The sequence below is a fragment of the Biomphalaria glabrata genome, chromosome 14 (genome assembly GCF_947242115.1).
Source record: "Biomphalaria glabrata chromosome 14, xgBioGlab47.1, whole genome shotgun sequence".
NCBI lineage: Eukaryota > Metazoa > Mollusca > Gastropoda > Planorbidae > Biomphalaria > Biomphalaria glabrata.
The window spans coordinates 23,439,687-23,455,199 of record NC_074724.1 but is presented as its reverse complement, the minus strand read 5'-3'; the positions used below and the strand labels follow the sequence as shown (position 1 = coordinate 23,455,199).

Below are 15,513 nucleotides of genomic sequence, written 5' to 3'. Positions count from 1 at the left end.
TCTAGATCTGTCTTTTAATTTTTTTTTTTTAAAAACAAAAATTGATAATGGTTTATTTTGAGTCTACAAGATTAATATAATATAGATATAACGGCCTTGACATTTCCAATTTAACATCAATAATTTATTTATTGCCAGTTAGAATAGGCAAATCTAGATATATTCAATATTAGTATTATACAATTATTTAAATATAATATACAACTAAAGGAGTAAAATACTAATTTTTCATGACACTAGTAATTGCTTCACTAATCCAAAATGACAATGTAATTGTAAAGAAAACGGGCAACCACTTTTGCCGACTGCAATATTCTACTCCAGTCTAATTGGCTTAGTATAAACATAAAAGCATCTGGCTCACACATGTCACTTGTACGTGACGCGGTGTTTTCATTTCACATACGCAAACATGGCATTAAGTCATTGCATTTCTCGTAATGCATGCAAGTTATATGGTGACAAACTTAAATCATATATCTACGTTACAGCACTAAAATTAAATACATCAAGTAAAGGTGATAGTCATGATAATAACCAAGACAGATTTAAATACCAACGAACCACTAGACCTAAAAGGGGTGTGGTAACACTGGCCTGTGCCTGTGGCAGTGCCGGGATCTTTTTGGCCTTGAGTAAGTTAATTGAAAGTTTATTCTAGATCTAGACTCTATATTATATAGATCTATAATATAGATTAGTCTTAGATCACCTAGATAGAAGAAGTAAAAGTAATACGACTAGTCTAGAATATCTATCTAGATCCATAACCGAAGGCTACTTGAAGGCTAGAGTCGAGACAAAAGTAGTAGTACTATAACTATACTTATATACTAGATATCTAGATTCTAGTACTAGACTAGTAGTACTAGATCTAGACCTAGTAGTAACTAGTTAGACTTAGATTAGTAGTTTTTATTACCCTTAAATTAATCATATTATATGGCTTAAATTTAAATTGAATATCTAGTTTAGATTAGTCTGCCTAGATCTAGATTAGATTTAGATCTATACATTTAATAAATATAATAATTTAATATATTAGAAAAAAAAATTATTAGACTACTAGAATCTAGACTCTAGATTGTCTAGATCTAATAGTTTTGAAGATGATCTAGACTCTAGAGTAACTTACTTTTATCGAACAAGTTAAGCTCAGTTGCCTGCATTTTTTATGTTTGAATTTGTGTATCTCCATAAGAATTAGACCTAGAAAAAACTGATTGTATCTATGAACTCCTCATCCATTTGTCTTTAAAAGTAGACATGTTTTATTCTATTATTACTCATAGTTAAAATTATATTTGATGTTAAAGTGGATCAGGTCGATGCTTTCAAACATCATTTTACCGCTACCTTATCGAACATATTAAGAAACTATTAAAAGTGTTTCAAAAGTGTTATAATCTTTTCTTTTTTTTTTTTAATTTATATCATTTTCTTTTTACGCCATGACAAGACAGACAGATTTTTGCACATGCTCCACATCCAAGGAATCTATCAGCTCTGCTTAGAAATTGACGATACACATAAGTGTAAGGTGCTAAGCCCAGTAATGCATTACCGACACGTTATCGTACCTGTACTTATTTAGGTCTAAGCTATTTTGAGATACAAGGTCCTTAATAAATCCAGATATTATTTATTTGGGGGAGAGTCTAATAAGCTTTGGTAGCCAATAGATAATCCCGCCCTCCCCAAGCCATTGCAGGACACAACAGTTTACGTGGTTGACCTAAAAACAAAACATACGCTGCTCTACGTATCTAGCCGCCGATCTAGCACACTCAATGTATGTAACAGCCCAAAAGTCAGTGCTAGATATTTTTCGAACGGGGGGGGGGGGGGGCTGAAAAGCTTTGGTAGCTTGTGAGCTGTGTTACCTATAGATGTAGATAGATCCGCCCTCCCTAAACCACCTGGTTGACTAAAAAACAACAACGTATTTTAGAGCACGTTTAGTAATTGTCACAAACACACAAACAACATATCTATATATAATACATATCTATGAAGCATACATATCTATGAAGCCTAGTGTTTATGATCTAATTAGCAGCTTGACCGTAGGTACTCAACTGATGGCTCCTCCCCCTTTCCCCTCAACATTGTTTTTACTACAACTTCAACAATGTTTTGGGGCTGTGTTGATGGCCTGGTTTACACCTGTGTGTTGCGCTATCACTGACCATTTTTTTGTTGTTGTGTGTTAGTCTGGTGGCTGCGTTTAGATTGAGTTTTGAAATTTACGTTGTTACTTTGCACTGAAAAAGTGTGAATGTTGGAGAGTGGAATTGTGTAAGAAGAAGCGCAGGTAAGGGGGTGTAGGCAGAATAAGAGAGTGGTTAAATGTGTTATTATTACTTTGTGTATTTGTGATGTTTCAAAGGAGTGTCTTTGTAGCGCATTATGAGCTTTATCATACTTTATGGCAAAAAAAATAATTAAAAAAATATATATATATATAATTTTATAGACCCGGCGCCACACGTCTAGATCGAGAAGCACAACTGACTCTATGTATTTGAGGCTGACGTCACATTCTAATGGTCGATCAATTATTGATAATCTCTGGATACAGTGTCTTGAATGGTTCTTCCCCCCCCCCCCCCCCTCCTGTTTTTTTACCTGCCCAAGACATTTTTATTTCAAAATACCATATCTACATTCTATACCTCCCCCTTTGCCCTTTCGTTTTATTAATATCTCTTCACATCAATCACATGCGTTAGGTATTGGTTTACAACACATAATTCAGAGGTTAATAGAATGAGGCATATGAAAAAAAAACAACACACAACTGAATACATTCCACTCCTTTTGTTCTGCCATTGTTGCAATAATGAATACATTCCACTCCTTTTGTTTTCACTTTTTTGCAATAATGCTATTAGCATCAAGCTATATGTGTCATAAAATCAAGCTTTTAAAATGGGTACAATTAGTGCATATCGATGTAAATCTATTTACTTAAAAAAATATAGCACATTTACGGTAAACCACAAATAGCTGATACAAATTGTAACATGTGATTAATTTATATCTGTACTTTGCATTACATTATTTTAAAAAATAAGAATTAAAAAATATATAATTTAAATATTTTGTCTTCTTTGGGTTATATCCCTTTGATGTTTATTTTTAACATTAAAATGGTGTTCGATATTTTACGAAGCTGAGATTGCTTATATAAAAACAGCTATTATCGAACACCCCCTTTTTAAACCTCAATTTTCATGTTTAGATAGCAAAGGACACTTTAAATAAAATAGTTGCAAATATTTCTCAGCCTAATTAGAAGCGTATTATAGTAGTTTATTTATTTCGGACATTACATGAATTCGGACATTCGCTGTTTTTTGTGGTCATTAAATAATTATTTTAATATGTATTATAAAACTAGCACGCTGTATAATGTGCTTGTCCATTTTCCAATGACTCTAACCCAATTTCCTTCCATTTAGCTGTCTTTTTATGTAAGAAAAACGAATTTCAAATTTGTTAGTCAGGTTGTTGTTTTTTCCTATGTTACCCGGATGACTTTACCTCTTCCTAGAGTTAAGACTATATTTTTTAATTGGCTAAGTCTATACTAATGAGCCCGGCAATATTTATTCTATTTTTGGAGATAATTTATTTTATTCATAAGCCAAGTTTTCCAATTCCATACCAAAAAAAAAATTAATACAGTGTCCGAATTAAATTACGATTTTCTTACCAAAATTTATTTCGGACAGCCAGTTTTGGACATCAGTAAAAATGATCTTATATTATATTTGTTCGTTTGTTGTTGTTTTTTTTAATAGAGAATAAATGGGCAAATGTTTGGAGTGAGCTTGGTACATTGAATGAAGTTAAATGCTTAGATCTAGACCTACTAGATAGATCTAGATTTATATATAGAGAATATAGAGGATTCAATTAGGCAAGAATGGCTATCATAACCTGTAGGGGCCTACTATACTACAAAAGATCATCTGTATTAGAAATTTATTAAATTAATAAACAAAAAAATCACAAACATTCAACACACATCTAGAATCTAATCATGCAAACCCCGAACATTCAACACACATAAAATAAACAAACATAAAATAAGTCTAAAAGTCGGTGCAGAAATCACTATTCCAGTGACCTAATTTTGGTAGAATAAGTGTGTTCATATTTTTATTTTTTGTGTTTGTATTTATGCATAGTTTGAAAACATCGTAATGATTTCATGTGAGGGCCTATGCCTGGGGATCTTAAAATTTAGTTAATGTTAATATAGAATTAAAATCTGAGTTTATTGATGCCTAAATATAGAGACTGTCCGAAATAAATTATGGTGTCCGGAATCAAATAATGTGGGTCAAATGTGTCCGAATTAAATGAAAACACACTGCCTCTTTGACCTTAAATATAATAACAAATATAGGTTTGGGGAACAAATATAAGTAGTCATCCTTATTCTCCTTTAACTAAAGAAGATTTTGATACGTCATTTTCTTTTCTATGTCAAACCATTGTAAAATAATGTGCTGTCAAAGTCAAACTTTCAAATTTGGGCCTATAGGTGTACGAATAGCATAAACTACTCTATATAGGTTTTGTTGAGCTCAAGAATCATTGGCATTAAAAATTACCCTTAACCCGAGACTCACTTCACTCTTCCCAAGAGGTCAAAAAAGTGAAATTTTTATACCAATATTACCAATGCACTTTGAATATAAGTAAAAAAAAATTATCCTTGGGTGAAAATGAAACTAAATATAACTCAACTATAAAGAAATGGATGATGGGAATGGACTAGTTTCGTCATAATCATCGAAACAAAGGAGAATTTAAAAAAATACAAAGGGGTGTTCGATAAGTACCTGAATATGAAGGTGTTCAATAGACGTAAGTTACTCTAGATCTATCTATCATTCTATGTCTATTAGATCTATTTATTTATTAGTATATATACTGAATACTGTTAGGCCTATACTCTAGTACATAGGCTACTAATAATATTATTTAATTTTATTACATTATAAAAAGTCTAGATTCTAGAATCAAGACCTATTTCTAGAGTCTAGTTACTATACTAGTATCATCTAGATTCTAGATAGACTAGACAATTTCTAGTCTAGTCCTAGATGAGTAGATCTAGATCTAATCTTAATCTAGATTAGATTTGAGATATTTCTAGAATGATAAATTTAGAGATTCTAGAATAGAATGGGAAGTTGACAAGGGATGGTGACAAGATAATTATTTTAATGTTTGATATAGATCTACATTTTATTTACTTATTTGAAAATATGAATAAATATTGCCTAGATATAGTTTAGATCTAGTTCTAAAGACTAGATTTGTCCACAGTCTGTAAATTTTTATTTGTTAATTCCATTCTTTTTTTGTCACAGATAAGTTTTTTAACAATATTATTTTTTCTGTTTTGATAAATTTTAAAACAACATCATAAGACATAAGTTGTTTTTGTGGTAAAAAAAAAAAAGCTATAGATCTAGATGCAATTTTCTAATAGTACACCAAACCATATTCTGCTTGGCCGATATTTGTTTTATATTGTTTGAATAGTAGAAAGTTTTGTTATATGGTCGTGTAGCCGACTTGGTTTCATAACCTAATGTGAAAATATCATTCAAAGTAGAACACCGGAATACTTTCTATCTGGTGGCAATCCAATAAAATTTAGGAAAAATGATATCTCTCTATACCTGTGAGTTTTTGTCATGATCGAATTTGTCAATGTTTTCAATGTTTAAAAAAAATTAAATTATTCTATTTCAGTTTATCTTTAGTGTTTTTGTTTTAAATTTACATTTACAAATAAATATATTAACATATGTAGATAAAATAAACTAATAAAATAAAAGAGCCTGTTACCTAGTTTGTTTATCAAATCATAAACATTTACACTCGCAAGATCTAAGAACAATAAATACCCTCTGATTGCAGCAACAGAGTAAGAATTTAAACATAGAGAAAGGGGATTCCCGAACTCAATTTCTAATGTTGTTTCTGTTAGAAATTAGAAGCAAGGTAACTATAATTTGTCTATATTTTGTTTGCCAGTGCTAATTTGAAGATATCTTTAAATTTTGTTTCAGTGCACCTCTTATTTCTTCTTTCATCTCTTTAATGTCCAGCGCCCTCTACTGCCCATTTGGCTCCCAGCACACACACACACCCCACCCCCTTCAATTTCACAAAATAGCCTCCCGGAGGGTGCTAGTTTAAGACCACTGATTTAGACTATCTAGATCTATGATCTACAGTGCAGTTTGGTTTATTAGTTTACTGTGAAGTTTTTATTAGCATTATTATTTATTAGACAAGTTGCCTAAAATATCATTTTCTTATTGTGTGTGAATTGATGAATGACACACAATAATAAACCAAGTATTGTCAGTAACAATCCTTTATACAAAAAAAATGTTTGACAAATATAGTAATAACATGGTAACTGGTACAAGTCTCTACTAATTCTTTATAATGACTGCTCTCTACTAATTCCATACAATTACTATCCTCTATTAAGTGCTTATGGTGACTGCCCCTTTCTGACTGCTATGAAGTATCTTGATAGCTCAAGGATAATTAAATAAAAGCAATCACCCTCAGAAACTTGGACGTTGTGAATTACACTAAAAATATCAAAATAGGGTGTCCTACTGTATGACACCAACTTAGTGGTGGTGACAAGGTGTATGAAATAGAAATGAGACACTGGCATTCAATGTGTCTGTTGTACTTTAAATCAAGCCAAATTAAGATGAATAATATATCATTAGTCTCAATTTTTCTAGAATAAGATTTTATAGTATTTCAGAAATTTTTGTAAGTAAAAAAAAATATTGTAGAATTAGAAAAATATTGTAACTTTCTGATAATTTTTATACCCTGTGCATTCTGCATCACTATCCTGTTGAATCGATTTACTTTCAGGTGCTCTACATTTGCACAGAAAGAATACATGCAGACACATTACATCCAGAGAAATTACTTATGTACCTAATACTTTTGGCTTTGGCAAAGTTCTTGCTGCCTCCGAGAGCCCCAATGAACCTGGTCAGATAATAGAAGGCTTGCCTACTTATTCCAGGGCTGATGTCGCTGCCCATAACACAGTTGAAACTAAAATATGGGTCACTTTCCGTAATGGTGTGTATGACATCACGCAGTACCTTCAGAGCCACCCTGGAGGGAACAAAATTCTTTTGGCTGCTGGAAAATCCATTGAGCCATACTGGAATGTTTACTCTGCCCACAAAAATGAGGAGATATATGAAGTTTTAGAAACCTTGAGGATAGGAAATATTACAGAGCCTGATCCAAAAAAAGAAAGGAACAGAGATGATCCTTACAGGCTTGATCCTGTGCGTTCTCCTCTCTTGATTCCATGCTGTGAGAAGCCTTTCAATGCTGAGCCACCAGCAGAGATCCTTACTGACATATTCTACACACCTAACCATGCTTTCTTTGTTAGAAATCATCTGCCAGTTCCTTGTGTCAAAACAGAGAAGTATGCCCTGCAGTTGGAACTACCAGGTCAGAAAACATGCCTCAAGTATGAAGAATTGAGGAAGATGCCCAAAAAGTCAGTTACTGCCACAACCATGTGTGCTGGCAACAGGCGTAATGAAATGATCAAAGTCAAGCCAGTAAAAGGCCTTAACTGGAAGGCTGCTGCCATCAGTAATGCCAAGTGGTCAGGCCCCAGTCTGGATGATGTGCTGAAGAAATTTAAAGTGGACATTGACAAAGTCAACAGTAATTACATTGTGTTTGAAGGCATGGATAAGCAGCCAGATGGATCTCCTTATGGTGCTTCAATACCGATTGAAATTGCCAGATCTTTAAAAGATGTTATCATCATTGCTTATGAAATGAATGGAGCTATAATTCCTCGTGATCATGGCTATCCCGTAAGAGTTATGATCCCTGGAGTAGTTGGAGCTAGACAGGTAAAAACTACAAAAGTGTTTTCTAAATTAAACAAAATTTACAGTGTCTGTTAATGTGACACGTAAAGGTGATGATTACTTGCTAAACTGACAGGCAATAAATTGTCATTGTCAAGGAGTATGAAGCATCTTCGTGTAGTTCACATATTTTTATTTCACCCAGACAAGTGACAAGAATAAATTGACAGTCAAACTACTTCTCAAGATGTCTATTGATGAACAGATCTCAATGATATTCAGAGTGTCCATACCCTACAAGCTATATATACATATAATAATATATACAGCAAAGTTTATAAAACAAAATCAGTTTAAAATAAAAAATAAAAAAAAAAATGGGTCAAGAAATTTTTTTTACTCTCATCCATTTATCCTATAAAGATCCAAACGTGTGCCCTAATAACAATTTCTTACAGAAAACTCACAGGCTGTTGGGTTAAAAGGTTAAAAGATTCCATATATTTCCCACTCATTAGTCTTAGAATTTCTCATGAATATTATATCCATCCATTCCAGTGGGACTACAGCCCATGGAGGGCCCTGGCCTGCTCAAGCACATCTTTCCATTCTGATATATCTTGGGCTTTATGTCTCAATGCCGTAACTGAACTAAAATTTAAAATGATATTGGAGTTTCCAATTTTTTGCTCATGTCCATTGTAGCAGCTATTTCTTTTTTTGGCAGTATTATTTTATCTGCAGATTGTCAGAAAATGTAATGTAACCATAACAAAAAAAAAGAAGTTCCAAGATATAGCTATTAAAATAAAAAATTTTGCCATGCTAATAACTTATTCCCAAAAGTGGCTCAACCAATGCCAAATTTAATTTACTTAGGCAGACCCTTACCACAATGACCCAACATAACCAGTGCGAAACCCTTGGCACAGTCTGCAAAAGAGCTTACAGCTCAGCAACAAAAAGCTTGCTAGAAGAAGAGTATTCTTTAATGACTCTTGGTTGAAAAACTATACATTTTAGTTGTTTTTTTTAAATTCATAATAATTTTCAGCATAAAAAAAGGCATTTAAAAGTTTTAATTATTTTATTCTTGTTCTTAAATTGATTAGTTACATTTCAGGTGAAGTGGCTGAATAGAATCTACTTTAGCTCAGAAGAAAGCACTTCCCACTGGCAAAGAAATGATTATAAAGGGTTTAATCCTTCAGTAGACTGGGATAATGTCAACTTTGATAAGAGCGTGTCAATAACTGAGCTGCCTGTTACATCTGCTATTTGTGAACCTGTGGAGGGGACAGACTTAGAGAAAGACTCTGAGACAGTAAGGAAAAAGTTTTCTTGACTTCCTATTTATAATCTGTTGTAGTTTTAAACTTAGTAGCTATGTCTCTAAAATGCCTTGGCTAATAATGTTGTTCTTACAAAGAGGTAGACTGGTTTTGTAAAAATAAGCTGAAATCTGAGATTAACAATGTAGCCCTTTACTACAAATGGCTGCTCCATGCTTTTTAATTACTGAACATAAGTTTAGAATGTTATTTAACACAACTCTGCATTGATAAATTAAAATGAGCCTTATCTAAAGAACACATTAGTTGATCCACTTTTTACACCTTTGAAATCAAAATTGTGTTCTTTGCCTCAGTATCATTATCACTGGCTGTTCTATTCAGGTTTTTTTTTTTTATATTGTCTCTGACTTTTAGAATTTTACAAATGGCCTCTTATATATTTTTATTTACCATTCTATAAAATTTTTCTTTTACAATTTTAGAGTCTATATAGAATAAATATTCAATATTCTAAATATTTATTAATCTCTTTTTTTTTTTTGTTGTCCCTTAGGTTACTGTCAAAGGATATGCTTATTCAGGAGGTGGTCGTGGCATTATCAGAGTGGATGTTTCTGCAGATGGAGGCAAGACCTGGACAGAAGCTAATCTCAAGCCAAATGGTCAGACGCCTTACACATCATATGCTTGGACCCTTTGGGAAGTGGACCTGTCTCTACCCCAAGATGCGGATGAGACAACTTTGGTAGCCAAAGCTGTTGACATATCTTACAATGTTCAGCCTGACTCAGTGGAAGGCATCTGGAACCTCAGGGGTGTTCTTAACAATGCTTGGCATAAGGTGAATGTGACAAGAGGCAAACAAAACAAGACATCTCAGCAAGATGAAAACTCAAAGGAGCAACAAGAAATGACAGTAGAGCAAAAGGAAAAGACTGATCAGCAAGAAGCCAAGAAGTAAAAAGTGTCTAGATCAATTCCTTTTTTTTCTTCGACATTTTGTTGCCAATGTTCATTCTAAAGGTTAGATGTTTGAGTAGTTTGTGTTTGGTTTACCTTGTGGCCCATGCAAATGTACAGGGGATTTTTTTTTTTTAATGGAAATAGATCGTAGAAAACAAGGATATCTTAAAGACATTTGACTTGAGAGCATACTATCCCTGAATTACCAGAAAAGCAGATAGTGTGTGCTACTGTCCAGACAAGTTTGACATCCCTCACCAAAGACACTGCATGCTTATCAGGCTATGAATTATCACTATTCTTGTCCTGTCATAAGCTGTTTTCTATGTTCAAAAATAACTAAAATACCCGCATCTATTGGGGCTAGTACCTGGTTGTGAAGAAGCAGGATGTTAAATATTAAACCAGGAAAGATTGCAGGCCTATGAGAGTAAATGCAAGAGTTTATTGCTGATTATGTAGATAAAAGAAAATGAATTTGTCATGCTGAGAGTCAATAATTGAATAGCCAAACAAGAGAAGCACCTTAATATTTTAAAAGTGAACAATGTGTGTGTGTGGGGGGTGGGGGGGTTGAGACCAATGGTAAGGCACAAAACCCTCAAAGAGTACTGTAGATATTGCCATATTCATTTTTCTGATAAAGCAGATGAAAATTTCTCAACAATACAGCTATTGCTATATAAAATTTGACATAATTCACTTGTAAGCCATTTGTTTTCCCTTTGTTAGGGAGTGATTTTTTTGTTTTTATAGCCTCTGCATTGCCAATTTATTTACCAAGGGGCCAGTCATTATTGATTTGGTATGCCAGTCAAATCTGAACGTTTCAATTTATTTGAATTATTGATGTTGTGTTTATAGTCATGTGGCCATACTTGTTTTAGTCCAAAATGATGTCCCTTTTGTGCTGTGTCAAGTATTATTCCATTCAATTGTGATATTGTACATTTTGAATTGCTTTTCCAATTTTCTGCTTGGGTCTTTGCATTTTGTATTGTATTTGTAATTTAAAGTGTGCTTAAAGTGAATGTTTGAAATCAGTAATTATTATATTCATATTTGAAATCTTAATGATTAGGTGCTGTGGATATACAGTGCCTATTTTATAAAAAATTAATATGATTTTTTTTTACTGTCTCTGCTCTGTTTCCTTATTGGTAATGAAACCACAATTTGATATCTGTATTAAAATAATAAAGTTTTTTTTGTTTCTTTAAATTGTTCACAATTGTAGGTAGATTGATGATTATAGAATTGTGCCTTGGAAACTCAGCAGCAGCCTTGTTTAATTATTGTCTTTCCTAGTATGATAAAAAATGTATTTTTAAAATTAACTTGCAAACTTAGGCTCAGTACAGTAAATACTTCTATCATAAAGCTAAGTAATGTCACCTTTTAAATATGGTTACTTCAAATTGTAGTTTTAGCTATCTTCAGTTTTGTTATGTAATGAACTGAATTCCCATTTTTTAAGCAAACTGCACAAGATATCAGAAGCGGTTGATGAAATATTGATTCATTTTCACTTACCTGCAGTCATAGCCTTAAGAATTGATATGGTATTTTGTGCTAGTTATTTTATTACTGGTACTTCAAATGATATTAACTATTAAACTCTATTGTCTCCATAATTAGACTAGATCTAGGAAATATTATGTAATCCAAATTAATAAAGATTATATTTGTATGATATTTCTTCATATTTTCACAAAACTTTTATATATGTTATAAAAACACAAAATGATTGTCTTGAGCTCAATATATTATATCACTACCATCTGGAACATCAATCTAAAGAAACTCTTTCAAAACATCCTTCTTTGTAAAGTTCCAGAAAGGAAAACTATTCAAGATAATGACATGAGGGTCAGGGTCAAAGCAACACTGGGAGCATCATGATGAGAATAAAGAGGTAACTATGTTATAAAAATGGATTACTGAGATGGATATGTCCCATTTGAATTGACAACATTTTGCATTAACATGTATGATTTTGTATTTAGAATTTCTTTCCTTAATCTGTGCATCTAGAAGCAATATATTTTAATTCTTTTTTTTTTTTTTAAACTCACTCTGTCTGGTAAAAAGTTTGTACACATCATTTCTACCACACCCAATCTTTGAACAAACTAAAGTTTGGTTGATTTTTTATTTTACATGACAAAACAAGAATAAATTATGAAAAATTAACCAAGGGAAAGAAATTGTACTTGACTGATAAGGTGGTATAAGTTCAATTAGTCCCCTTTATACTTTGTAGAGAGAAAAAGTTTGAAACTAACAAAAGAAAATGAGAAAAAAAACAACCTTCTATTTTCATAAGTACTTCCATGGCAGAGTGGCTTGTGTGTGTTAGCTTGAGGAATTCAGGTTTATATAAAAAGCCATCTCCCAGATACCCTCTTCTTTTTCCTCCACCCCTTTCCAACTGGTCCAGACAAGTGATGTCATAGCGTATTGGGAAAGCATGAAATTGTGCTAAACAAAAACAATTGGTTAAAATATTTGTAATCGCTCAGATGTATTGTTGTTAGTCTTTATCTATTACAAATTTAATTACATGACTGATCCAAACTAATTGATACAATTACACTTAATATAAGCTTTTTTTTTTTTTAAAGTATTTTTATGGTTTTCTTGTTTTACTAAGCATTACGTCATCAGTATTGACTTTAAAGTGTTTGATTTTTTGTTCATTGACATAATAATAACGGATAATAAAAATAATTGAACAGAAGAAAATTTCTAACAATGTGCACAAATTATGTTTTTAAGCAACTATGACTTCTATAAGAATTTAACACTATAATAAATAAATACCTTATTATGTGTAATGAATATATTTTTCTCAACTTTGACAAAATGTTAATTAACACAAGATTGGGAAATAAATGTTCTCATTGTCATTTTTAGAATTCAATCTGTAATAGGCAATGAAATGTAAAGAGTATACAGTAGTTAAAAGGTCAATTAAACTTGTATGTATATATATATATATATATGGTTGAATTAATTTTTTTTAAAATCTGAAATATTTAAGTACATGTTATCATACTTTATTATTGAACATGTAAGCATACTACTGTTTGCATAAGGCAAGAGGTACATGTTGTAACATCATTTTGTGTTATGTGAATGCTGAATTGTTTCAACCTTAATCTCTACAATGTTTAATAATCATGTTAAATGACATCTTGTATGAACTTGATAACTTGAACTCTAATTTCCTGTATTAAATAAATCTATATATTAAATAGATATATGTAATGTTACTTTTGAAGAAGAAAAAAACAGCTCTGTAATCTTCACTGATACCGGTATTTGTTGTCATTGTCAGTCATCAGACAGTGAAAGTATATTCTTATCAATGGCATGGTTTCTTGATGTTATCTCGATTTAATTAATTGACTATTGTTATAAATAGTATTTGTTGTTCTGTTACAAGGTTGAAATAAAAGGTATTAAAAAAGAATTTGTCTGAGCTTACTCAATTGTGTAAATATTAGCACTAACTTTTTCTGAACATACTTCACATTATTACACAATTTCAATCTATCTAGAGCAGGGGTGGGCAAATTACGAAACCGCAGGCCGCACATTAAGAAATCACATTACAAATATACAAATGCAAATATATTTTAAATAAATAATTGTAAACATCTCTAGAAATTATTGAATCACTTATAATGAAGAAGCTATTACACAGAAACATTGTCTCTAAACGTCATTCTAAAAAGTTCAAAGTAAACGAAGATTATTTAAAATGGCAATATTTCGAAAAATTCAGTCAAAGACACAAGCCCAGGCCAGTATTTACTCACTGCTATGAAGAACTGTGATGAAAGTGTTGGGTTGGCTTGTAGGCCTACAAGATGGCAAGGGTAACAACTGATGGAACCGTTCTTTGACTTTGAAAAAATACAGGCTTTGTAATAAAATAAAGAGCAATATCCCAACCATAAACTCATTACGGGAAAGTTTACATAAATCTGCATTGAATATCTTTCAGATTAGTTGGGATAACAGTTAAATTGTCATAAAATAGGCACAGGGCCGGCATTAAGCATAGGTAAACCATACCTCTGTGTAAGGCCCATTTATAGAAGACATAGCTAAACTTGTCCTCGATGTTATTGTTGAAGTACACTAGGATTTTAATAAGCTGCATAATTATAGTTTTTTCGCTGTTAATTTATATTTTTCTTTTTATATTTGGGGCCACCAAATTCACTTTCCCTAGCGCCTGCAATTATCAAAGGCTGACCCTTACTGGTACTTCCGAAAAGCACTTTAAGATTTGGAAACAAAACATTCTGATGTTCTGTAACATAATAGTATCCGCTGGCCTAGAATTAGAAGAATATGGAATCTCATAGAAATTTTTAGGTTCCTTGAAGGACATTGACCATGACCTTATTACTAATATCTCTAATATCAAATATGCAGAGTTGAAGACAGACTTCATGTTTATCACCATAAGCATTGCGATGTGTTGTTTGAACATGAAATGTATGTTCATCTTAATTCTTTTCAAACAAAGCTATTCCATTTTTGAGGCCGGCAAATGAAATTAGGCTTTATTATTTTCCTTAGCTGAAAGGTGAAACTATTGTAATGAAATGGTTGAAAAGTACAAGTCTTAGGCTATTTGTATTCCTTTATTGTGGAATTTGAAAGCAAATTTTAAGACCTTAATGCAAAAGCTGACGTACATCGAGATGACATACCTCCTAGCAAATTATGACCTGAAAAAGAAGTTCCTGTCAATTCCTTCGCGGGAGTTCATGGGTGCCAGAAGCTGTATATCTGCACTTACAAAAACTTTGCTGCTAAACTTTCACATTATTTGGAACCACATTCAGCTGTGAACAAGCTTTTTTTTTTGTTTGAAAATTATCAAGTGCTAGAACAGGTCAATGTTTATTGACTGAAATTTGGCTGCAATCACAAGGATAACAACCAGTAAGCTAGTTCCATGGTTCCGAACATTATGTAGGCCTACAAGAGTAAACAGTTAAATGCTTCATATTAGGTACAACTATATATTTGAGTTGAAATGGTTTTATGGAAACAGAAAACATCAAAATGTAAAAAAAATCATTCGTAAAATTAATTCAAGAAATTGTTAACTCTTGTCAACAATTCCTCAATTGAGAGTGCAAATATATATATATATATGTACTCTCAATTGAGGAGTTATATGTATGTATATCTTACGAATCTCACTATCCAGGCTCTCTGCACCACACGACACCACCAACTGAAAGAACTTGACAACTCAGGGCTCTAAATAACGTAATAGTTTAATGTCAATAAATAACAGCGAATACTGTACAATT

The 15,513-nt window shown here is 32.2% G+C and overlaps 1 protein-coding gene across 1 annotated transcript; it reads left to right on the top strand.

Annotated features, from left to right (window-relative positions):
* Positions 1–336: 336 nt before the first annotated feature.
* Positions 337–13,646, top strand: LOC106077010 (sulfite oxidase-like). The gene is made up of 4 exons (XM_013237807.2): positions 337–635; positions 6,937–7,955; positions 9,037–9,237; positions 9,762–13,646. The coding sequence occupies exons 1-4, from the start codon at positions 413–415 to the stop codon at positions 10,167–10,169; spliced, it is 1,851 nt and encodes a 616-aa protein (XP_013093261.2). The 5' UTR covers positions 337–412; the 3' UTR covers positions 10,170–13,646.
* Positions 13,647–15,513: the final 1,867 nt, after the last annotated feature.